Source organism: Prunus avium, chromosome 2 (assembly GCF_965620075.1).
Source record: "Prunus avium chromosome 2, drPruAviu1.hap1.1, whole genome shotgun sequence".
NCBI classification, from domain to species: Eukaryota; Viridiplantae; Streptophyta; class Magnoliopsida; order Rosales; family Rosaceae; genus Prunus; species Prunus avium.
In genome coordinates this window covers 1,378,198-1,403,991 of record NC_142285.1, presented here as the reverse complement: position 1 = coordinate 1,403,991, position 25,794 = coordinate 1,378,198, and the positions used below count along the sequence as shown (strand labels likewise).

Here is a 25,794-nt window from a genome sequence, read left to right as displayed (position 1 = left end):
CGGTCTCTCTCTCTCTCTCTCTCTCTCTCTCTCTCTCTCTCTCTCTCTCTCTCTCTTTTACATAAGGCTCCGGCCACCCGGTTTACACCTTACATATATATCTCCGTACCCTATTTAGCTATTGATTTTTCCCTAAATTAATTGAACTAACTTAGGCATCGGAGGGCCTTTGGCCAACACCCCCCAGGTGTGGTCCTCTTATCCGATTTATTTTGCAGGGAGAAAGAGGCGGCGAAGAAGAAAGGGGAATCTTTCAACGGAATATTCTCGTGGGAGGAAATTTGCTCCCACACCTATCATGTGCAAGACATCAGAAATGTGAAATTCTGATATCCTCTTACTAGGTTACTTAACATTACATCGTTTTTGTTGCTCTGACTCTTAACAGTTGCACATACTGAAGATGCCATCTCATTAATGGAGCTCAAAAATCCACCAGACATGAAGAGGGGATAGAGTCAACCTTCTGAATAGACCTAAATCACAAATATCACCTGTTTCATTGGACATGCTACTATGGCAATCCACATGTAGGCTATAGTCAAAATTCCAATTAGAGTAGCGATAAGGCAAGAGACAATAAAAAGGCGATCAGTTGGATTCTTGTTGTTCCAATTGGAGAAAAAAAATATCAATGTCACCATCATCATCAATCCTCAATGACTACTTGGTTGATCTACATTCGCATGAGCATCAAACTGCCCAATCCCAGTTTAATTAGGCTCCAACTCATATATCCTCCAATATGGTTTCATCATTCAATAACATTATCAAAAGCCTTAAACTCATTTGACAACCCAACTCATCGTCCTACTTAATTCATCATGTGCAACAGAGAGTCGAAAAATGCTTTTTATAGGTGCTACTTACTATAACCGCTTCAACCTTAAAAAAAACTGAAAAGGTTTCACAAGTAAAACAAATATCATTCCAAATACAAAGCACTTGCCGTCGTGATTAGTTTCACATCAAAATTCAGATGTAAAAGCCAGATACAAAATACAAGTAAACATGAAGGAAATACAAAGTCCACCACAGTTCTATCATAATTTAGTGAATTTTTAAATTAAATGACAATCCTGTGGAAAAACAAAACACCCCCATCTTTAGAGACCAAAGCAACACACAACCTTCACGCCTTTGCCCCTTCCACTCAAAGTACTTTTTTAGGGTTTAGAGAATGGAGTTGCATTCAACCGTTGCCTTCAACTGTCGTTAAGAGTGGCCTTCAACCGTCGTTTGTTTAGAGCTTAGTGGTTTCTCAGAGCTATGTGTTTTTTCTATTCAAACTTCAAACTTGCTTTATTTTTTTTTGACCAACTTCAATGCTGGGTATTAAATTCGGGTTTGGGTTCCTCACCTACCCGATTGTAAAACTTTATCTCAATTCTCCCTAGCCCTTGGATTGATTTGATGGCTATAAAGTGAACCCCTTATAACTTACCCCTTATAACTTGCCCCTCGTTATAGTCTGGCCTTAAAAACATGCTCCCTTCACCTTGCCAACGGGACTGAGGTCCACTGCGATAGGAAATGAAGGGCGTGACGTCGTTGTTTTGTCGTCCATGCTTCCAATTTCTAAAAATAAAATTGACTAAGAAATAGAAAATATAATGTAACACAAAATCAAGTGAGGTTCATAATAAATCTCTATTACTTGTACTGTGGGCTAAAGAATATTTATTACTAATATATAAGTTTAATGACGTGTTTATTAATCCATAATCCGAACCAAAATAAGAAAAAAATTTGCATGTTTTAAACATTTTTCACCTCCTCATCATGATTAATTATTGGAAGCAAGAGATAAGGGTTTCAGTTAAGGCAAGGTCAAGAGGTGTCCTACACATATGATATATTGGCCCACCTGTAGAAAACGTGGCACCCTATGAACCCAAGAGCTTGGATCGAACCAATGCATGGCTGATCATGCAGAACTAGAGGCTTAAAAAAGCAAACCTCTCTTCAATTAGCTAAGGCGTCTTCAGCATGAGTTAACTACCAACATAAAAATTCATTATGAAAAAAGAAACAAAGTGCAAAAAAGAAATGGAAAAGAAAATCCAAAACCCTACCACGTTTGTTTTGGTAGGTCGACTTGATTCTTTTTGTTTATGTATGCATGTATAGCTTTTGCTATAGTTGTTGAGAAATAGTTGAATAGGGGTTTCAAACTTAATTTCAATGTGACAAAAGCCAATGAGAGTGAAAGTTGTGGAGAGATAGAGACAGCTAGCTCCATCTCAAGTTCTAAACGAGGAAATTTAAATTGAAAATTGAATAATTTAGAACTCATAGATACCGTCATTATAGAATACTACAATATTACGGCAATGAAATGATATAACATTCATTGTACACTCAACGGATTTGTCCAAAAAATATCGCTTATTTAATGTTTGCTTTTAAAATTTTGTCAAAAGAAAAAAAAGTACAGAAAATAAAATCATAGAATATGGGCGGACTAAGGGACATGGACAATGATTACAATAGTCTCAAACTGTTAATAAAAATGAAGTATTATTGAGAAATACGTACGTGTATATAATACAAGTATTAAATAGAAAATTACTTGATTCTTTATAGGAATAATAATTCTAGAAAAGTAAAAATATCAAAAGAGGACAATAGAGACTTGGGTAATGGCCTACGAGTAATGGATAATGCTCTAAACTACTCTTATTTATTTAAAACTTAAATGGACCAAAAAAAAAAGTTTGAATAAATATTAAAAAAACATAGTGTAGCTGCGCGACTATACTATTTATTAAAAAAAAAGACCTATTATAGCTGCGCTGTCGTACTATTTATTAGAAAAATGATAATTTTGGCAAGTTACAATTGAAAATTTTTGCCGTTATGTAATATTTTACAATAATTTATTTTAATATTTTAATGTAAATTATTTTCATTCAATAATATGTTGAAATTATGTGTATAATATGTTAAATTTGTGTGTATTATTGAAAATTTTGTAAAAAAATGGTGTATTAAACATGAAAAATACGTACATACGGGTATTTTATGTTTTCTTTTTATACAAAAAACTTGTATTTTACGGAGTCTTTAAGACGTGTACGGAAAATGGAATTATTATTGAAAAATGCATACAAAGGTGTATAATACGAGTATTTAACGGGAAAATATAAGGATACAAACCATGGAAAAAATACCGTGAAGTATTATACATGTATTAAATGGAAAATACTAAATTATTTATACTAAACTATTAATATGAATAAATATATATATAAAATAAGGAGTATAGCCGAGCGGCTAAACTATTAATTTGAATAAATGTAAAAAAGGGCGTATAGAGGTGGCTATACTATTATTTTGAAAAAAAATTAAAATAAATACTATTAATATGAATAAATATTTTTAAACGGCGTATAGCCGTACGGGTATACTATTAATTTGAATAAAAATAAAAAAGGAATATAGCCGGGCGGCTATACCATTATTTTGAAAAAAAAAACACAGAGTTTAGCCGAAAATTGAATGAAAATTTCAAAAAAAACGGGAGTGCTATGCTATTAATTTAAATAAATATTTAAAATGGAGTATAGCCGGGCGCCTATACTATCAATTTGAATTTGTGTTTGAAAAGCAGAGTATAGCCGCCCGGCCATACGATTAATGTGAATAAAAATAAAAACGGCGTATAGCCGGGCGGCTATACTATTATTTTGAAAAAAAAAACTCGGAGTATAACCGCTCGGCTATACTATTAAACTGAATAAAAATTTTAAAAAAAAAACAGGAGTGCTATACTATTAATTTGACAAAATATTAAAAAATGGGGTCTAGCCGGCCGGCTATATTGTCAATTTGATTTTTTTTTTTTGAAAACCAGCGTATATCCGGGCTGCTATACTGTTAATCTGAATAAATATTAAAAACGGAGTATAGCCGTTCGTTTATACTATTAATTTGAATATAAAAAAACGGAGTATCGCCGGGCGACCATACAAATATTTTGAAAAAAAAAACACGTAATTAATTTGAATAAATATTAAAAAGTTGAGTATAACTGATTTGAAAAAAATATTAATATTTAAAAATCCACGGAGTATAGCGCTTGGCTATATTATTATTCTGAATAAATATTAAAAAAATACAGTATAGCCGTACGGCGATATTATTAGTTTGAATAAATATTAAAAGGGGGTATAGCCGTGCGGCTATACTATTATTTTGAAAAACGCAAGCCAGCTATACTTTTCCGTTGGGATTAGAATGGATTAATGCCGGCGAATTTTTTAATTCAGTAAAAACTTAAGCCGACGAAGATTTTGCCTGGGTTCAAAAAATAGTCAGTAGGCAGATCCAATGCAAATCCCTGATTTAGTCTCTTCTCTGGGCCAACAATGGTTAAGTATAACACGTTTTCTTATGAATTCAAGTACTATACTGTATATATTAGAATGTTAACCTATGAAATTTGGAGCCAAGACTTGCCTCAAATTATTGGATATTTTCTATTTAAACCCCGCATTTCTCTTTGTTCACCCCCAATACTTAAATCATTAAGCAATAAGTTTTATTATTGTGTAAAAAGACAAAAAATGTCATCCAACTTAATAATTAACCCTAGTACATCTATACACACAACCCACACACCCCACCACTCTTTATATTAAGTTTTAGAAAAATACAAACTCCTCTACATCCTATTTAAATTGGATCAGGACAGAGGTAAAGTATAAATTGGATCAGATCAGGACAAACTCCTCTACTTGGAGAGAGGTAAAGTTGTTCTCTTTCTCTCGAAAGTATTAAATTTTGGGTTTGGGGTTCCATTTGTTTGTGTGTTTTTTTGCTAGGAACAAAGAAAATTGTGGGGTTTAAATAGAAAATCTCTTTTATTTCTTATTTTTTCAGTTTGGGGTGTATTTAAGGATAGTTTGGGAAGATAGTGGGGTTTTCTTAGAAATTGTGAAAATTTAAATTAAAAGATGGGGTGAACTAAGAGAAATGTGGGGTTTAAATAGAAAATCTCAATTATTATCGACCGTTTAATAGCTAGTATTGCTTTCCAAGAGTCATGTACGATTGTCAAACATTTTTAATTTTTAATTTTTCTTCTCTAATAAGATAATTAAGGACTCATATGCACTTATAAATAACAGGTTTGGGTTCAGCTGAAAAAAAAAGAAAAAAAAAAGGCAAAACTCCTGAGGAATTATCAATCATGGATTGGAAGAGCATGAGTTTGATATTGGTTATTATTATAGTTTTGCAAATTGAAATGGCTAGACCAATTCCTCTCCTCCTCCCTCCTCTCCCTCCAACCCCATGATGCCGCGCGCCTCAATATTTTGGTGCTTACTACTCCTTGCTACGAGAGATGCTTGAATTCTTGCCCAGCAGACTTCACCTCCAAAGAATGGGATTATATATGTACACATGATTGCTGTAATTTATTCAGATGTCTCTAAGCTTGTGTATATGAGAGATGTTGGGTTTGGTTATTATGTGGTACGCAGATGTCTCTATTTTATTTCTATGTTATTTTATTAGAGTGGTGCTATTTCCACCCCTCTGTCTTATTTTCCCACCCACCTTATCTTCCAACCCATCATGTAAATTTGAAAAAAACACAATCCTATTTTTCCACCCACCATTATTCCTAAAATGCCATTTTAATTATTAATTCAACCAAGATAAAGTAAAATATTAATAATAAAATAACATAGAAATAAAATATAAACAAGTCTCTCTCCTTCTCTCCCCACCTTCCCGACCCACCCCAACCCTTGAAGCCCTCAAGCCTAGCCATCATTCCCTCCCCCACCCCCTTCAGCCTCCATAATTCCCTCTCTATACACTCATTAGATAACTCTTCTTTATTATTATTGCTTTCTCTGCTCCTTCTTCTAAAATACGTATTGTTGGGTCCTCCAATTTTTTGCAAACCAGAGCCTCCATTGTCTTCCTCCTCTTAGGAATTTGGATTATAGAAGAGTGAGCTTCAATTTTTCTCAAAAAAATTCAAATTGTGGGCAATTTTTTCTTCCTGAAAGTAAAGAGAAAAATGAAAATTTCTTTCTTTTATTACTTGTTATATTTATTGTGCCTGACTTGGTCTTGCTTAAAAATCGAGTAAAGTTTCAAGCTTTCATGGTGGCAACATCATCTTAAGCTTTCCTTCAAGATTTGGTTCAGCTACCAAAAGGCCCAACAATCTTAAATGTTTCCTAGTCTGTTGAACAAGACTCGTAAATAAGTGCTGCAGGGGAATGGTGGCTAGGGTTGCTTAGGGGTGGCTGTAGAGATTCCAAGGATGGGTTGGGGGTGGCTTGGGAAGGGGAGACATAAGGAGAGAGATTTTTTTTCATAATGAAAATCTTATTTTATTATTTTATTTTATTTTAAGGAGAGTTTGAGGTTTTTTCCCCGAGTCCTTAAAAGTAATTTTACAAAGGGGTAGATTTGTCTTTAAAACTTTGATTATAAGGTGGGTGGAAAAATAGGACAGGTGGGTGAAAATAGCAGCACATTAATATTTTACTTTATCTTGGTTGAATTAATAATTAAAATGGCATTTTAGGAATAATGGTGGGTAGAAAAATAGGATTGTGTTTTTTTTCAGATTTACATGATGGGTTGGAAGATAAGGTGGGTGGGAAAATAAGACAGAGGGGTGGAAATAGCAGCACTCCTCAATAATAATGGTGCTCTTGATCTTTATTATTTAGCCTTTTTTTTTTGTCTAAACCATGAGGTGGTCCTGGATGGGCCCCAACTATGGGTGGCACCATTATTTAGCCTTTTTTATTGTCTTGTTGCATAACTTTTTTTTCTGTCAACTTAAACGATGATGCACTGCATTTTCTGAGCAAAAATTTGTGGAAAGCGGGCACAAACAATGGCTTCCAAGACCTCTCTCTGGTTCAATGTTATTGCTTCTTATAAAAAGAAAATAGGAAAAGTTTTTTAACCCATACAGAGAGCTCATAGGAGTGGTCGAGAAGAAAGTGCATTAAGCGGAAGTCTTGGAATTAATACACTTCATCAAGCCTCAGTTCCTTCCTATACAAGCCTCTTTTGTTCCCTGGGAAATAAATTCTAGAGCTACTTCTCCTCAGTAAAGCTGTAGCTCATATGAATGTATTGGTAACTCATTTCAAAGTAATAAAAACTGCCCTGCATGCAGTACCCACTGAAAACAAAACCTGCTGCTTTTCATAATCACTTTTCTTTGCTACAGCATTATAATCCTCGTTTTGTCTTTTATCCAACACTGGTATCATCAACAAATTAATTTTGTTCGAACCCCTACTTTTAGTATGACTTTGAATGTCTTGATAACCTGTTCTATAAACTACAGTTTGCCGGATGATGATTATGATTACCTGTGCTTTTCGTCATAGCACAGAACAGTCATCTTCGTTGAAATTCATCTGACAATGCCGCCAACTCCATCCTATATACTCGAGGATAAATCGTGTTCAACCATCCTCTGATCTCACAAAACAGGCTTTTTACAAGAAACGTTCCTGCTAAGGAAACGATATCAGAGATTCTACATGTTAGCGAAATGAACTCAATGGATTCACTAAAAACAAGGACCCTGCGAACGTCAACCTAGGAAAATACCCTTTTACCAAGGAAAGTGCCTTGCATGTACTGCACCCCTTAAGTGCAGTGGATTTCACGAAAAATCCCTGCTCAGGAAAGCATGGTTGAAATAAATCTTAAAACATGTTACTATTGCTTAGTTGAATTACATTTCGCAGGCTATATGGGCAGAAGGGCTGACGTATAACTGGTACAAGTGTGAATGTTGCCAGAAGAGTGAAATGATGGAAAGTGCACAAAAGTTGGGCTTCCAACAAAAAAACCATTCCTAGGAAATATTTTCTAGTTAGGTATATGACTACAAAACGGTAAAGTTGTATTTTTTTCTTTCTTTCTAAACTTACCGTTCTTAATAGGGGGGCCCATTCAAGATAAGTGTAAAAGGGAAATAATAAGTAAAATTAATTAAAAGATATAGCATTTCCAATACAGAAAAGATACTTACTTTCAGAAGAAATGGCTGGCCATTAAAAGTTGTGGGACCTCTTTGTCTTCTTCAACCTCTGCTGAAGCTTCAGCTTTAATTTCTTGAACCCTTTCATCCCATATGTTATCTATCAGCTTCCAAGTTTTATCATTGACTCGTTGGGTCTGCAAAAAGAATTAGACAACAATTGGCTAGCATGATGACAAAACATTGCAATAGAAAACCCGGGTAAAGCATAATTCACTAGATACCTCCATAGGGCGGGGTGCACCAAAGGTCGAAAATCCAGCATTTCCAGGTGAAAATGTAACTCTCCCGGGGAGTGTGACCCCATGGATTCCCCATCGCCCAGCGTAAATTAGGGCTCCATATTCATCAACCGGCTTCACTGCAGGCTGAAGAATGAGCAAGAAGAAATGCTTCAAATGCACACATCATTGGAGATGCCAAGGCAATAGAAGTTCAATAATCGTCTATTCATGGACCCAAAGTTTAAACACTTCTATTAGATGTGAACATTTTCTAGATAAATGAAGGTTCCTCTACATATCTTACATCATCAACACTGACGGGGAAAAGATATATTGGGTCAGCAGGAGTGTACTAAGAATCGCAGAAGGGTGAACTCACATTTATATATAGATCAATAAAAGATAGCTTTTCATTTGAATTGTCGGCCGCATTAATTTAGAATAAACATAAACTACTGATGAATGAGAGGAAAGACAAGGAAAGCACATCCGAAAAAAATGAAAGAAAATAGTTTCAGACACCTCACTCTAATTCAAAATAATTATGTCCAGAATTATCATGTTAACATTAAGAAATTCAACACTTATCCATTTGAAAAAGACGAGCCAACAAATACAGCAGGCCATAGCAATTACTATCCAACGCTATGTTCAAGATCTACCTGAGGTATCCGAGGAGACCTTTTATATATGTCCCAAATTTCTTCAGCTTTAATCTCTCCCTTTTCAAGTAAAATATCTGCATGACATGAAAGCATTGAGCCAACCATGAAGTAGTGCATGATTACAACTTGACTAAGGATGGAAGCTCAACCTCTCACACAACCAAAGTCTAACCAACAACTTACTTATTTTTTTAATTTTAAATTGAATCAAACAGATTAATAACCTGTAATTGTCTCTACGGCTGAATGGTACTCCCTTAGTACAGATGAACATTTGTCCTCAGCATAACGCATATATTCATCTCGAAGTGCTTCAAGCTTGGCTGCAAGCTGTTTTAAATTCACAAATTACTGAAGCTATTTGGGTCCTCCAGAAAAGTATTTTTTTCTGAAATGATACAGAATGTAACTCAAATCTATGAAGCATACATTTGGCACAAGATCACTTTGATTCCTGTAGTATGCTTTCCCATATGCTGTCATTCCTGTCTGCAGAATAAGAAATTCTGCAAGCCTTGAAGCTTCTAATGTGGCCTTTGCAGAGATCCAACACAAGTTGTCAACTCCAAACATCTCCTCCTCAATAACTCTAGCTACAAATTAGGGCAATCAGTAAGCCATATCACTTCCTTTCTGCAGTTGTACGATTAGATTTAACAAGAAAACCAAAAAGTAAAAAATCAACAGAAGCAGAAGCAGAATAAATTCATCCAGGTACCATTGCTTAATAATCAGGTTCATATCAAGGAGTGAGCCTTACAACTCCTGGTTCAACATCAAAAGCACTGATGCTTAAGTCATGTAGACCAAAACCAGTAGACAGGGGGTCACTGCAGGCCTAAATTCAGCTGTAGTTGCTACTTTGATTTTATATCAATAGGCTGTCGTTTATCCTAACCCTAAAATCTTAGCAGTAAAGTTCAAGTAGTTTGAATGCTTTCTATAAACTTAAGGAACCCTTCTCCACGGGCTTAGATAACACCCTTTGTAATCTCCTCTCAGATTGTACAGGTTTTTCTACAGACCCATCAAACCCTCAATTTTTCTGAAACATGAGATAACAGCATATGTGGTGTCCACTTGAAATGAACAAGTAAAAAGGGGTTCATTATCAACTCCTCTGGCAAAAAGTTAATAGCAATTATACTAAATGACCACAACAAATGAGGGAAAAAAGCTAAGCTAACACAACTCTTAAATCATACAACCCAGATTCCTAAGAAACAATAAACTCAGAACTTGGTTAATAAAAATTTTAAGGGCATATATTGCAATTGGCAATTTCCTAGCGCAAATCTGTCTAGTCAAGTTCAATCATAGTTGCTAGGATTGGTTGAAGGTTGCCTACAAAGGTTTGCTCATGATGCAGGACAGTGCAAGGGTGTGTGTCTGTGACTGCTAATTTTCAGGGTTAGTAGATGGGCTCATAATCGATATATCAAAAACTAGTCTCTTTTAATTTCCTAATTATTGCATTACCAATTTACCACGGACACTTCTCTTTGGACCAAAAAAGACCAAAAAATTTCAGAAATTAAAACACAGTTTGAATGCAGGTTTTCACATATGCACTTGAGCTTGGTCCATGAACGCTAGAGTCTACAGAAAACATGTCACAGGATGATCGAACATATGTTATTGTAATATTTGTGTGATACAAGGTTAACCGTTTTTAAGATATTCAAATGAGTGAAAGAGAAACATATTTATAAAAAATAAAAAAAATAAAAAAACTCCAGCATGATGAGCAAGAAAGACAAACATAGCTCTCAAAAGTAAACTTGCTAACAAGACAAATTTTTTTGACTTACGAGCACATGCACGCACTATAGAGTTTACAAAATCCGATTTTCTTGAGAAGACCTTCCCCGATATTTCAGTGTAGCGCATATTTGGCTGACTACGGATGGATTTTATATCTGTCTGAAGAAGATAGAAACTATGAAATTAGCATGTTGGTAGACACAAAAATACATGCAACACACAGTAAAACAAAGTAGAACAATTAACCTCAGTGAAAGGGTGGTATGGATCAGGAAAGTAGCAGGCAAGGACAGCAACAGCTGCTTCTCGATATGCCAATCTCAGTTTTAGTTCCTCTGGAATTTCAGTACTATCTTCCTGACCTGTTTCAAACGTGCCCTTTTGCTGCAAATTGATAAACAAATACATGAACATGTGAGGCAGTAAGCCAGTCTATATAATTGGTTTACTCGAGCTATGTTGTTAGGGGAGCGGGAACAGGGGGTGCATAATATTGCCCAAAAAGGGATAGCTGGATGGGGAAAAACTCCACCAACCCTTTTCAAAGCCTCCAGAAGCTCTTCTCGTCCGATGAAATCTAAGTCCTTCCTGGCAGTCAAAATTCCAGCTTCATTCCTGTCAGGTGATGGGAAAAATGTAAGCATCAGTGCATCACTCTATTGCTACTGAATTGAAAATTTTAACTACCAATTAGGAATAAATTACAGTATGTTCTGCAACTCTGCACCCGTGAAATCCTCCGTAAGCTCTGCAATTTCCTGCAGGAGAACCTCCTTCTCCTCTTCAGAACGAAAAAATTTATTTCTAGCATGCACCTAGGGGCATAAAAAGTAGAACGTTATGCAAGGACTAGACAAATTTCAGAAGCTAGAGTTTCTAATGCTAGAAGCAATAAGAAAAACACCTTCAATATGGCCAGTCTACCATCCTTTGATGGCAAACCAACTCTTATAATCTTGTCAAAGCGGCCCTTTCTCAATAGAGCAGGATCAAGGATATCTAATCTATTTGTTGCACCTATAACTAGCACCTGAAAAAGACAAAATTAGCAGCCAAGATACAAAATTTCCTTTTCAATTCAAGGAGGAAGAAAATACATACCTGTGAGGTAAACTCTTTAAATCCATCCATCTCTGTTAGTATCTGAAGCAGGCCTTGTTCCCTTTCTGCACCACCCTTCATAAGACAATTGCAGAGACCAAAAACGCTGGTGTGAATTATAATCATGAAATCAACTAAAGATTCTTAAATTCAAAATGGCACCAGTGAACTAATTCATCAACTTCATAAAGAATGAACATGTATGAGTGCCTATTTGGAAGTCTGTTTGGCACCAATAAAATGAACGACAATTACATCTGTTTGGGTAAAACCATCACACATTTTTGGATGATTGAATCTGCAACTGCAACTTGAAAACGTGGCACCCATAAAACTTTTGCAAAAATGTGAAGCTAAATGATGATTTTTTTTATAAATAAAAATGTAAAAAATTGTATAAATGGGTAAAGCAATTTTTCCCTGATAACTATTGTTGAAGTATATAAGTCCCACATTGGAAACTTGATTAAATAAACATATAATGAATGGTTACACTACTAATACCATTGAGGCCTTTTGTGATAACACCTACTGGGCTTTATACGTGGTTAAGTTGGGGATAATATCGGTGTTGCTAGTAGTGGGCCGCTGACCCGTGTCTCTGAAATTTAACATGGTGTTGATTGACTGGACCTAAATTACTAGGCCTTTACCCTTACCCCTTATTCCTTACCCAACATTTGTGTTCACATGTTGGGCTTGAATGTTTACCCTTACCCAATACATGGTGTTCACATGTTGGCTTGAATATTTGACTCCAATGTGGACTTGGCTCCATGTGTAGCCCACTATGTGGTGGTCCCACGTGATGGAGTGTGTCGAAGAATATAAGTCCCACATCAGAAACTTGACTAAATAAACATATAATGAATGGTTACACTACTAATATCACCGAGGCCTTTTGTGATAAAACCCCACACCTATGAGGCTTTGTAGGTGGTTAAATTGCAGACAATATTGGTGTTGCTAGTAGTGGGCCGCTGGCCCATCTCTATGAAATCTAACTACTACTATAATCACAAGATAAACCAACATTTTTATAATCAGTACACTCCTAGCTTTTGCATGTTGATTTGTATTTTCATAAGAAACAAAATATTTTATTGAAATCAAACTGATTATGTTCGCGGGGGTCACGTTTTCCACTGTTCACATAATAAGATCTAGAGTACATAAATCTCAATCATACCTGTACCATTATTAAAGGTCCTTTTTATGGAAATCAAAATTTTATTAAACTCAAACAACACACATGGCAAAGTGAATGAGAGGTCCACCCCAAAATGATTCAACTCTCACCAAAAACAAAACCATAACATATTACATTTCTAACATCATTTGACAAAACTCCAAAATGTACCTTACAGCAGCACCCAATCTAATAAAATTACAGAAAACAAGAAATTCCTGAAGGCTGGAGACAGAGAATGCATCATAATTTAAATGTCCACTACCTAGAGTTATCAGCAGAGAAATGCCACAATGCATGCAATGGTACAGAATCATAGCAAAACAATATGTATATCATGGGCAATGTAAATAAAACGAAAACAAACAGACTTTGGAAGAATATACAACCCAAGAAAAGCCGTTGTAAAGCCTTGTCTATCTTTCAAGGCTAATGCAGTAAGACCACACAAGAATAAAATTAAAAACAAAGCAACTGCCAACCATTAATTCATTATTTTTCATCTCCCCTTCTTTTCTTTATGAAGGCGTAGGAAAGAAAAAGAAGAAAACTGAGAGAGAGAAGCGGAGAAAGGGAGAGGGGGGGGAAGAGAGAGAGAGAGAGGGAAGCAATATCTATAGACTTACCCCACCAATATCAGGTCCACCACGTTTGCTACCAATGGCATCTATCTCATCAATAAATATAATGGATGGTGAGAATTTTCTGGCACTAGCAAATAAATCCTTGACACGAGATGCTGCGACACCTACAAACATCTGGAGAAAATTTAAGTTAGATCATCTTCTTTTACCAATAAAGCAGCACAGTATTGATTGTGCTGTATGGAGACAACAACCAGTTATATGCCTCTAAGAAGGCAGTATAAAAAAGTACCGTACTAACTGTTCCAGGTAAATGCTAAAAATATCTACATGCATTTTAATAACATGCTGTTTCATCCTCTTAAAATTTTGTTTTACAAAGGCATTTAATCCTTTCCATTTCAAAACCATGACTTCAAAAATCTGCTCAGACCTCTACAAAATCAGTGCCATTTGCTGCAAAGAAAGGCAGTCCTGCTTCGCCAGCAATAGCTTTAGCCAGAAGTGTTTTGCCAGTTCCTGGAGGTCCATGAAGAAGTACACCTTTTGGGCAATAGATGCCTTTGTCTTGAAACTCTTCATCATTCTTTAAAATTCTAACAATCTCCTGCAGTTCCCGCTTTATATATTCCTGGCCAGCAAAATCATCAAAGGTAATGCCAGTAGATTCTTCTGCTGATATAAATTTTGCCCTGGTGGAAAAGCAACTATAATTAGGACCTGGAAAAGGTGATTGTTAGCAGAATTTGATGCCCCAATTAAATACACGATTATTGTGCACATTGTCATGTTCTAATTTTGCAGGGTGCTCCAAACATCATGTTCTGAAAAATTGAACTATCTAAAGAATCTTGACATGTTCTCAATTTGTTTTATAAACAGAAACAGAACAAGTATTGTCCAAGTTATTTTCCCCATCAAAATGAAAACACCTGTAAGTCAAACAGCCAACTAACTCTTCTTATTAAAACATCCCACTAACTCTAACGACAGAAGGGCATAATGTACTATGAAAAAAATCTGTCCCAAGACCCGCTTTGAACAACTATATGAGTTTTATAAATCAATAATATATGAAACCAATTCCAAAAATGCTTGACAATGCCCCAAACAACAAGCGACCTCGCAGTTTCTGAATATTAGGCTACCTACAAATAATAGCATAAAACTATAAAACCATCTCAAAAGATATCAGATTCAAACGGACAGCACAGAGGTGAGCATAGCTTGGCTGTTTCAGAAATAATTTTCCTTGAAAACTTAATGTATAATGACCCCAAGTAACTTTAAGAGTTACTAAAATTTATGGGGCACATCAACTCAAGTCAAATTTACTAATTTTTTTAATCCATAATAATTTAGTAAAAATAATCCTTAAAAAAAGGGTGATCTTGTCAGCTATCCACAAGCAAACTCGGACCAAAATGAAGCATCCAACATGTCACCAAGAAATTACTCTCCACGTACCGGCTCTTGCCTAATGATCCAAGTGCACGACGCTTGAGTGGCTGCCTAGTTTTTTTGCTAGGAGTTCCTAAATCACAAGGTATTAACTTTGCATAAATTGGCCGCATCAAGTTGTCAATCCAGAGATACAATACAATAGACAACGCAAGCCGCATAGACCATATGACTGCAGTTGCAACAGTAGAATAGATTTCAGCAGGTACTGTATCAACATTCAGAACCTCAACATTTACTATTTGCTGATGCAACTTCTGCCAAACATCATTCCAACTGTCTATTGGCATTCGGTCAACAATATGACGCCGAAAAATAACCTCCTTTTTTGAATTTCCTTCCGCTCCTTCCATTTTCTCATCTTTGTAGTAAGGTAGAATCACTGCAGAAGTAGGCCATTATTGAGCGCAATGATTTAAAGGAATAAAGATGACACGTTTACAAACTAGGCAATGTGCTGGCATATGCAACTATCACCAGAGAGACAAAGAACCGAAGAGGTAAATGTGTTTCAGAGGTTACAACAGATTTTTCTGATAAGAAACAAAAATTCATTATAAAGAGAAAGAACAGAAAACACAGGGAACAAGGTGTATGAAAAAAAAACATTTAAAGCAAAACTAATTCACAACCACATTCCAATCAGAATAAAAAACATGAAAAGACCAATGCTTAAAATCTAAAGAAACTGAAGCCCATAAGTCTGTGCCCAATGAAACATGATAATACATGCAAATACCCAATAGCAAAAGAACTCCATCTTACTCCATCTTTTAATGGATAAGATACAACATTAAATGCATCAGATATTTGAAAGCAACAACTGCATTGACTAAAAGCACGGCAAGGAAATACTTTTAGTGCATGGAAATTAAAAGAAGAAGAAAATTGAGAACAATGGCCTAAATTTGAAAAATAGCAGCAAATGAAAAAGTACCAATGACCGGGAACGCAATTTAAACCGCATTAGATAAGAAAACAAAAATTCTACCTGATATTGTTTGGCCATAGTTTGAGTACTCCATAAACTGGACATTATTTGAGTTCAGGAGTCTCCAAAAGTCACTGAAGTCAATCCTGTGTGAGTTCTCAGGATCCCACTCTGATCCCCTTAACTTCCCACGCATAGTCAACAAGGCCCTGCTCCAATTTGAAGCCATGACAAGCTGTCTCTCTAACTGCATATTCGCCTTGTTCTCAAGTTCTTCTAACTCATTTATCCTTTGTTTCTCTGCATCCTTCAATTTCTATAAATTAAGAAGAACTAATAAGTAAAAGAATCCAAATAACTGTCATTGAACAAGTTTTCCTTTTAGATTCATTGAATTAGTCTTCTAACTCAAACAAACCAGCAGAAATCAAACTTACCATTAAGATTCATCCTTTTACTTCATTTTCCCAATCCCCAAACAGACTATATACAAATCCCCCACAAACACATAACCAAAACCACCGTTGTACGACCACAATTGACTGCCAACAAAAAATATGAAAACCTTATTTTCCAATGATTAGAACAGCATATGAAGCCGAATTACTTTCTTAATTCTTCACATTAATTATATTCCCGTGAATTTCCCAATACCTAAACAGACCCAAACAAGATAAACTACAACAACCCATCACCAAAAGACACACAAGCAACAAAAATCTGAAAAAAAAAAAAATATATATATATATATACCTCAAAAGCCCCAACGACCGAGTTCGTTGTTCCTAAATCGATATCTTCAACTTTCTCGTTGACTATGCGAAGCTGTCCGACTCTTCTAACGAAATTGGATGTCGGGGTCATAAACATAAAGCCATTTGACGGCGACGTTTGGCCCAGTCTCTGACCTAAAAACAAAGCCCTTGGGGTTGTGAAATTGGGGCTCTTGAATGAAGAACCATGCGCAGTGCCCAGGACGTTGATTTGAGCCGTGTAGGAAGTCATCACTGAGAATTTTCGGGTGAATCAGGGCTTTTCGTTCATCGCAAGAATGAGAGTCTTGTCCCAGCGCACTGGAAGCTTCTTAGACAAGGCAAGGATCGAAAATGTGGTTCGGCTTGACCTAATGAAGGATAATAGTTGCCCTTCGCAAACTTATGCTCGGTCGAGACTTGGTTTTGAATAACGACGATGTCGGAGGAGATGTTTCGTGACAAACCAAGTGAAGGGAAGTGAAGTGAGGAGATAAGGGGAAAGAAGGGAAATAAACAAGTGCAGGGGTTTTTGGAATGTTCTATTGCCCGTTATGATTTTATTTTATTTTATTTTATTTTTAGGTGAGACCCAAGGGTATCCACCGCCGACAGTAGTAACTAATTCCTTTCGCCGCGGGAGCTCTCCCAATGGAGGTAAACAGCTGACCACGAAATGCGCTCCATTCCCATGGGCGGGGATCGAACCCCCAACCTCATGGTTAAGGAATGAGGTGAGCTACCACCACACCACATCTCATGGTTGTTATGATTTTTTTTTGAGTGCTGCTAAAAGAGTGTTGCTATTTCCACCCCCATGTCCTATTTTCCCACCCACCATATAAATTTGAAAAAACACAATCTTATCTTTCCATCCACCATTATTCCTAAAATACCCATTATCTTTCCACCCATCAAGTAAAATACTCCAAAAAAAAAACTATTTCTCTCTCTTTTACCTGATCCCCTCCCCACCAATTTCATCACACCCCACCCATCAAACTCGCCCCCTACAGCCCAGCACCCTAGCCACACAACTCAACCCAGATGCTACTCTCTTGCTCTTTATATATATATATATATATATATCTCTCTCTCTCTCTCTCTCTCACACACAGTTGAGAGGTGCAGACTTTGAGAGCCTAGAATTGCTGGGCTGATTCAAATCTCAGTTAAAGTCCCTTCATTTTATTAATACTGAAAATTTGGGGGTGGATCTGCTTGGTATCTTTTGATTGTGGGGTGGTGACTATTAAAGAAACAAAGAGGGAAAATAGAGAATAAGGAGGGGTGTGCTGGTGGAGGCGAAGAGACAGATGATAGGATGAGGTGGGGTTAATCTTTTTAGTTTTTTTTACTCTTTTTTTCTCTTTTTTTAAATTGATTTTAATGTTTTTGTCCTAAGTCCTTAAAAGTCATTTTATAAAGGGATAAATTTGTCTTTAAAATTTTGAAAATAAAGTGGGTGGGAAAATAGGACAGGTGGGTGGAAATAGCAGCACTCCTGCTAAAATTAACTGAACCATACAATCAAACTATTTATTAAATTACTAAGAGTAATTCCATAGCCAGGGTCTAGCCCTCATAAAAGGGCGCCTGAGCCCCATTTCGCAATTCCACTGGGCTTAAGTAGCCCGGGTAGTGTGTGGGGGCCACCAAATCAAGCAGGCCCAAAGGCAAAACGAGTCCGAGCTCGTGCCTGAGGGGCGATGACATCAGCGCAGGGGATTTAATTTTTTTACCGTTGACGCGTGGTGTGCACACGCCAACGGTAAAAAAATTTGAACTTCATGTGTGCTAGCGCCAGCCTGGAGTTAGCGCTGCTTTCCTCCAACGGCTACAAGCCACGTGTCGTGTCCTGGTGTATCCGATCATAATTTTTCTTCCAATCCAACGACTGCGATTTTTTGTGTAAAAAAAAATTTAAAAAAAACCCGAAAATTCTGAAATGTGGCTGCATTCTATATCGCCCTCAAAAATCAACAGTATAGTACAACAAATTTGGGATAAAGTAATCTTCCAAAAGATTCCTACCCCGAGAATGCCTATATCTATCCACATTCGGGCCACGACCAACTTGTGAACCAAGGTGGTGGCCTTGGCTTAATAGATGGAGCATACCCACTGCTATAGCTACTTGTTCATCATCTTCTTCCTCCTCCCTTTCTTCTTCAGCTTGTCTGCGCCTTCTTTCTTTCATTTCTCGCTCTTGCCTCTCCAAGCACCTCCTCATGTAAGACATTGAGAGTGGACTATGAAATCTAAAATATGAGAAATGAAATGATAGAGAGGATATGGTGTGAGAGGTTTGAGTTGAGGCTCTGGTTTTATAGAGGGATTTAGAAGATAGAGATAACACGGTGGCACAATTTTAGAGGGTGAAAATCTTATCTAAAATCTGAAATTTGTATTTTATAATAAATATCGACATGTGGCAACCGAGAATCTTATCCGAAAATCTTATCTAAATATTGACACGTGGCAACCGAAAATCTTATTCAAATTAATCGTTTAAGTTTATAAAAAAATTAAGTGAATAGTATTTGCCCTTTGCCATGGCAATGGGTGAAAACACAAGAAGCCTTTTGCAAGGGCTGCCACTATTCACATGAATAGTAATAGCCCTTGCCTTGCCCTTGCCCTTTGCCATGGCAAATGAGTGGAAGTGCTCTAATTTATCTTAATATAAAATGACCAAAAAATATATATTGAATTGTGTACCCCAATATATACACCCCCCTTAAGACTTAACACATGTCTATTGTTATAACTATGGTCAACTCTTTAATTTTCAATCGTTTAAAGTATTTAAAACCAAAAAATAAAGTAAAAAAAACTCATTCTCCTTCTCGACCAACCCCTCCCTGAAACCTTATTCTCTACACCACCCCCCTCAACAACCCTAGTCACCATTTCTCCTTCAACTCCGACGGCAACTCATTAAATGCAACAATCCAATCCCAATCCCAATTTAGATGTTTCCAAAAAAAACCATGGTGGTCGTGGTGGAGAACTACAATTCCACGTGGTGGTGGTCGCACAGGAGAGAGATAGAAAAAAAAAATTGCAGCATCGAGGAGAGAGAGAGAGAGAGAGAGAGTGAGAGAGTTTTTTTGTTAAAATATTATTTTATTATTATTTTACTTTATTTTTTTTATTTTAAATATTTTAAAATATTTAAAATAAAAAAGGATGTACCATGGGTATTTTTGGTAGTTAAATAGGGTGTACTTAGTTATTTTTACATTTTAATTTAAACATTATGGTGTACTTAGATCATAGGGTGTACTCAGTTAATTTTAGGGTTTGTTTAGCAGCACTCTTTTTTTTTTAGTACAAGTGATTGGGGAGGGGTTTACACACAAATATTTGTTGGGTATTGTTCGAACCTTCCCAACATGACTAGAGATAAAAGAGATCAACCAATTGAGTTCCACATTGCCCGTTATAATTTGATGAATGAGATGGGGTTTTTTTTTTGTTTTTGTTTCTGACCATCTGATTTTGGAGAAAACTAGCATGTTAGTAGGAAAAATGGTGACCTCTATTCTTAAGTTCGTGACTCATGACTTCCCTTATCCCTAGTAAGTAAATATGTAATTGGATCATAATTGGTGACATAAAACTCATGTTGTTATAAAATAAACTGAGTATGAGAGTACAACTAAATATTGGAGTGAAATTGTATTTACTCTTGTAGTATTGCATTGATAGAATTTTCTCTTTGATTTCACTCTCTCACCTTTCTCTTCTTATTGGTGTGTTTCAAAAGCCTTAAGATTGCCTCAATTTATAGATGGAGGGTATAAGCCTCACAACCACAACATTTACTCCTCAACCACAGTATTTACTTCTTGATGTATGTAAATAGTGAGTGAGCCAAGAAGTCTTCAACTCTACGTAAAACTTAGTGTTTCACTTCTAACATTGTTTTCCACTTTTAACATGTGGGTCATCCACCATTTACAACACATGTAATTTTTTATTGGTTATTGCCTAGCCTTGCCTTTGCTTTGACTTACCTCTTCCATGCCTTGTCTTTCCTTTACCTTGTCTTGTCTTGCCTTGCCTTTGTCTGACCTTGCCTTCCTTTACCCTTCCTTCCCTTGTTGCATCTTTGCTTTGCCTTGCCTTGCCTTGCCTTGCCTTGCCTTGCCTTTTCTTGTCTTCCCTTGTCTTACCTAGCCTTTTATTTACCTTCCCTTACATTTCCCTTATGTTGCCTTACCTTGCTTTGCCTTTGCTGAAATTACCTTGCCTTGCCTTGCCTTGCCTTGCCTTTGCCTTTCCTTGCATTGTGTAGCCTTGCCTTGCCTTTGTCTTCTCATGCCCTTTACATTGCCTTACCTTGATGCACTTTTCATGCCCTACTTCTCGCCTTTCCTTGCCTTACCTTTGTTGAAGAATATAAAGTCCCACATCGGAAACTTGACTACATAAAATACAACATATAATGAATGGTTCCACTACTAATATCACCAAGGCCTTTTGTAATAAAACCCCAGACCTACTGGGCTTTGTAGGTGGTTAAGTTGGGGACAATATCGATGTTACTAGTAGTGGACCGATGACCCGTCTCTTTGAAATTTAACATGGTATCAGAGCGGGTTAATTGACTGGGCCTAAGTTACCGGGCATGTACCTTACCCCTTACCCAGCATGTGGTGTTCACATGTTGGGCTTGAATATTTACCCTTACCCAATACGTGGTGTTCACGTGTTAGGCTTGAATGTTTGACTCCGATGTGGACTTGACTCCACGTGTGGCCCACTATGTCGTGGTCCCATGTGAGGGGGCGTGTTGAAGAATATAAGTCCCACATCAGAAACTTGACTAAATAAACATATAATGAATGGTTACACTACTAATATCACTGAGGCCTTTTATTTTAAAACCCCACACCTATATGGCTTTGTAGGTGGTTAAGTTGGGGACAATATTGGTGTTGCTAGTAGTGGGCCGATGACTTGTCTTTTTTAAATTTAACATTCTTGACTCTCATTCCCTTCCTTTGCCTTGATGTGCCTTGTCTTGTCTTGCTTTTTCCTTGCCTTGATATTTCCTTGTCTTGCCTTTACCTTGCCTTTGCCTTCCCTTGACTTGACATGCCTTGACATGTGTTGCCTTACATTTGCCTCACCTTTGTTTGCCTTGCCCTTGCCTTGCCTTTGCCTCACTTTTCATTGGTTTGCCAAGCCTTGCCTTTACCTACCATTTCCTTGCCCTTCCATTGCCCTTGTCTTATCTTGCCTTTGCCTTTCCTTTCCTTTCCTTGTCTTGCCTTGCCTTGCACAACCTTGCCTTTCCTTGCTTTCCCAAGCCTTGCTTTTTCCTTCCTTTTCCTTGACTTGTCTTTTCCTTGCATGTTTCTTTTCTTACCTTTCCCTTGCCTTGCCTTGCCTTCACCTTTCCTTTATTTTGCCTTCCCTTTTCTTGCCCTTCCCTTGCATGTCGTTGATTTGCCTTCCCCTGCTTTGTCTTCCTATGTCTTGCCTTCCCTTGCCTCGCCTTATCATTTCACCCCCTACCTTCCCTTCCCTTATCATCCCATGCATTCCCATGCCTTGCATGTACCTTGCATATGCCTTGCCTTGCAATGGCTTTGCCTTCCCTTTCCTTGACTTTCCATTTTCTTGCATGTCCTTTACCTTGCCCTTCCCTTGCCTTGCCTTCATCTTTCCTTACTTTACCTTCCTTTGCCTTGCCCTTCCCTCGTCTTTCGTTGCTTTGCCTTCCCTTGCTTTGTCATCCCATGCCTTGCCTTCCCTTCCCTTGCCTCGACTTTGCTTTGCCTTACCTTTCTACCCCCTGCTTTCCCTTTCCTTGCATTGCCTTCCCTTCCCTTATCATCCCATGCCTTGCCGTGCCATGCCTTTGCCTTCCCTTTCCTTGACTTTCTTTTTTCTTGCATGTCCCTTGCCTTGCCCTTCCATTTCCTTGACTTGCCTTCACTTCCCTTATCATCCTCTGCCTTCCCATGCATTGCATGTACCTTGCATGTGCCTTGCCTTGCTTTCAATTTCCCTTGCATTGCCTTGTCTTTCCTTGATGTGCCTCCCCTTTCCGTTGCCTTGCCCTTTCCTTGACTTGCCTAGTCTTGCCTTTGCTTTGACTTACCTTTACCTTGCCTTTCCTTTACCTTATCTTGTCTTGCCTTGCCTTTGTCTGGTCTTGTCGTGCCTAGCCTTGTCTTTGTCTTCCCTTACTTTCCCTTATGTTGCCTTACCTTAACGTGCCTCCCTAGCCTTGCCTTACCTTTCATTTGCCTTGTTGCCTTCCCTTGATTTCCTTGGATATGCCTTGCCTTCCGTTTGCCTCTTTTTTCCTTACCTTCCCTTCCCTTCCCTTATGTTTCCTTGCCTTTGCTTTCTCTTTCCTTTCCTTACCTTTTGTTGCCTTGTATTTGTCTTCCCTTTCCTTTTGCTTGCACTGCCTTACCTTGACATGCCTTGCCTTGTATGTTCCTCACATTTCCTTGTCTTGCTTTGACGTGCATTGCCTTTGCCTTCCCTTGACTTGAGGCACCTTGACGTGCATTGCCTCTACCTTCTCTTGCCTTGCTTTGCCTTGACGTGTCTTTCTTTGCCTTTGCCTCCCCTTGCCTAGCCAAACTTTGCCTTTCCTTGCCTTGCCTTTGCCTTGCTTTGCTTTGATGTGTCTTGCCTTTGCCTCACCTTTCCTTTCTTTGCCTTACCTTACCTTGACTTGCCTTTCATTGCCTTGCCTAACTATGCCTTGACTTACCTTTGCCTTGCCTTCCCATACCTTGCTTTGTCTTTTCCTTGTGTTACCTTGTCTTTCCTTGATGTGCCTCCCCTTGCCTTTGCCTTTCCTTGCTTTTCCTTAGCTTGCCTTCCCTTGCATTTCCTTTCCTTGCCTAGCTTTGCCTTTCCTTGCCTTGCCTTCCCCTCCCTTTGCCTTCCCTTGCCTTGTCTAGCCTTGCCTTTCCTGGCCTTCCCGATCCTTGCCTTTGCCTTGCCTTGCCTTTTCTTTGCATTGGCTTTCCCTTGCCTTGTCTTGCCTTTGCTTTGCTTTGACATGTCTTGCCTTGCCTTACCCTTGCCTTGCCTTGCCCTTGCCTTGCCTTCCCTTTGCCTTTCTTTCTCGTGCCTTCTCATGCCTTGCATTTGCCTTGCCTTTGCCTTTTCTTGCCTTTGTCTAGCCTTCCCTTTGCCTTGCCTTGCCTCTCACTCCCTTGCTTGCCTTTCCTTGTTGCCTTTCTCTGTTTTTCACAAAAGCTAAATCCTACTCGTAGAGTTGTTGAGGATATATATGGAATAATAATTTCATTTTAACAATGCAGGTGTAATTTATGTGGAAACCTGCCCCAACAACTGCAAGAGGAATTAAAGAACATGATCACAAAATGGGCTTCCAGACCTCCTCGCTCGCATGAGTCTCTATATGGTTCAGATTTCTAGTATGTTCTGGATGCATGTATTGGAAATCATGAGTTTGCTTGTACTAAATAATTCTGGATATTTCGTATTCGTAATATGTGTTCGGAACAAACAAAGAAAAAAAAAAGTGATGTGAAATTAGATATTGTGTTTAAGTCATTGAAAAAAGAGATTAAAAAAAAAAGAACCACTGAATCTTTTGAGAACTATAAAAGGTCATCCACAATTGCTAGCATTAATCATGCAACAGAACTGATGACTTGCCAGCTGATAATGGAAAGTCGCAAGAATAAACCTTTTATGGGTGTTTGATTTAGGGCTTGTTTGGAATTGTTTTTAGAAGAGCGAAAAGTACTTATGAAAACGTTTGATAGAAAAAGTGTTTATTGGTCAGAAAAGCGCATGTTGTTTGAATTCTCATTTATAATAGTTTGTATATCAATGTCATATGATTTATGTTACCTTCAATTTATTTCAAAACAGAGCTGCAAACTTCTCTTCGTTGTCTCGTTAGACTGTTTTGTATCCAATTTTTCATCTGCATAGAATACATCGCGGACTGATATATCTCATAGCAGAAGAGAAGGGTTGTCAAGTGCAATGAGAAAAAAGACTGTAATTGGGTTTAGTTCATAATTACGATGGATACATTTTAAAAAGTAAATTTCTATACAAGCAATTTTATACTATGAAATTCAACATTCTTTGATCCTCAAAGTGTTGGCGGATCCCTATTTTTTGTTGTTGTATTTATGGGTTTAACTTTAACCTGTATTATTTGTTATAAATGAAATCCATTTTTTTTATTCTTGCCCAATGGGCTAATAGCTGGAAATCATAAGAAATGGGAGGTATCGGAAAGAATTTAAATTTTCATTCCCCAATATCGCTTGTATAAATAAAATAATTGAAGAAATAACTCTAGCCCAATGGGCTAAAGTGGTATTTTAGCCCTAAACCCTAAAATGATATGACAAAAATGTATATTTAAAGGGTATAGCCGCTCGGCTATACTTTCTAAATACATTCGAATATTTTAAGAGTATAGCCGACCGGCTATACTTTTTAAATATTAATATATTCGAATATTTTAAGAGTATAGCCGCTCGGCTATACGCTTCAAATATTAACACGAAGCTTGCACTCGCAGCAGTCACAGCCATTTCGCTTCTCTATCAAACTCAAGCTTCGATTGGTTTTTTTCAGTTTGGGCTGCTTCGTCCTCCGGGTTTGGCACCGAAAAAAGACCCAACCCGCCTAAGAGGCCCGCCCAGCCACCTAGCCCCCGCCTAGCCGCCTAGCGCCCGCCTAGCCCAACATCGCCAGCTTGTTGCAGATTTTGACGGAGAAAAATCTGATAGCGGAGACAGGGTCGAGTTCTAGAGCCATAGAATTGGACCATATTCAGGAGGAGATTGAGGAGGTGTCTGCCGTTCCGGAAGTGAAGGAGAAGAAGAAGAACAGAAATGCTTTGAGGAAGGGGTCGGAAGGTGAAGAGGTCTGAGCTATGCAGGTCTGCTTGCTTTTGAAAGGCGAGTTTTGATTTTTTGGAGTCTATCATTCATTTCTTGTGTTTTGTTTGATGGTGTATATCATGCTCATCTACCAGTTCATTTATATAGTAAATCGACTCGTTTGAATTGTTAATTCCCAGACAATTCTTCAGAAAGCATCTGGATCACGA

At 37.5% G+C, this 25,794-nt stretch overlaps 1 protein-coding gene across 2 annotated transcripts; it reads right to left on the bottom strand.

Annotated features, from left to right (window-relative positions):
- Positions 1-7,166: 7,166 nt before the first annotated feature.
- On the bottom strand, positions 7,167-17,222 carry EMB3144 (AAA-type ATPase family protein). Of its 2 annotated transcripts, none has more exons than XM_021966424.2 (17): positions 16,711-17,222; positions 16,018-16,273; positions 15,033-15,408; positions 13,999-14,257; positions 13,608-13,739; positions 11,793-11,867; positions 11,596-11,721; positions 11,397-11,506; positions 11,228-11,306; positions 10,938-11,075; positions 10,739-10,850; positions 9,357-9,520; positions 9,152-9,257; positions 8,925-9,001; positions 8,263-8,406; positions 8,030-8,175; positions 7,167-7,505 (listed from the first exon to the last, which is right to left on the bottom strand). In XM_021966424.2, exons 1-16 carry the CDS (start codon positions 16,960-16,962, stop codon positions 8,032-8,034), a joined length of 2,550 nt encoding a protein of 849 aa, XP_021822116.1. In that variant the 5' UTR covers positions 16,963-17,222; the 3' UTR covers positions 7,167-7,505; positions 8,030-8,031. The 2 variants fall into 2 exon arrangements, with proteins under 2 accessions (XP_021822116.1, XP_021822115.1); XM_021966423.2 differs by having other exon boundaries at positions 7,167-7,502; positions 16,711-17,221.
- Positions 17,223-25,794: the final 8,572 nt, after the last annotated feature.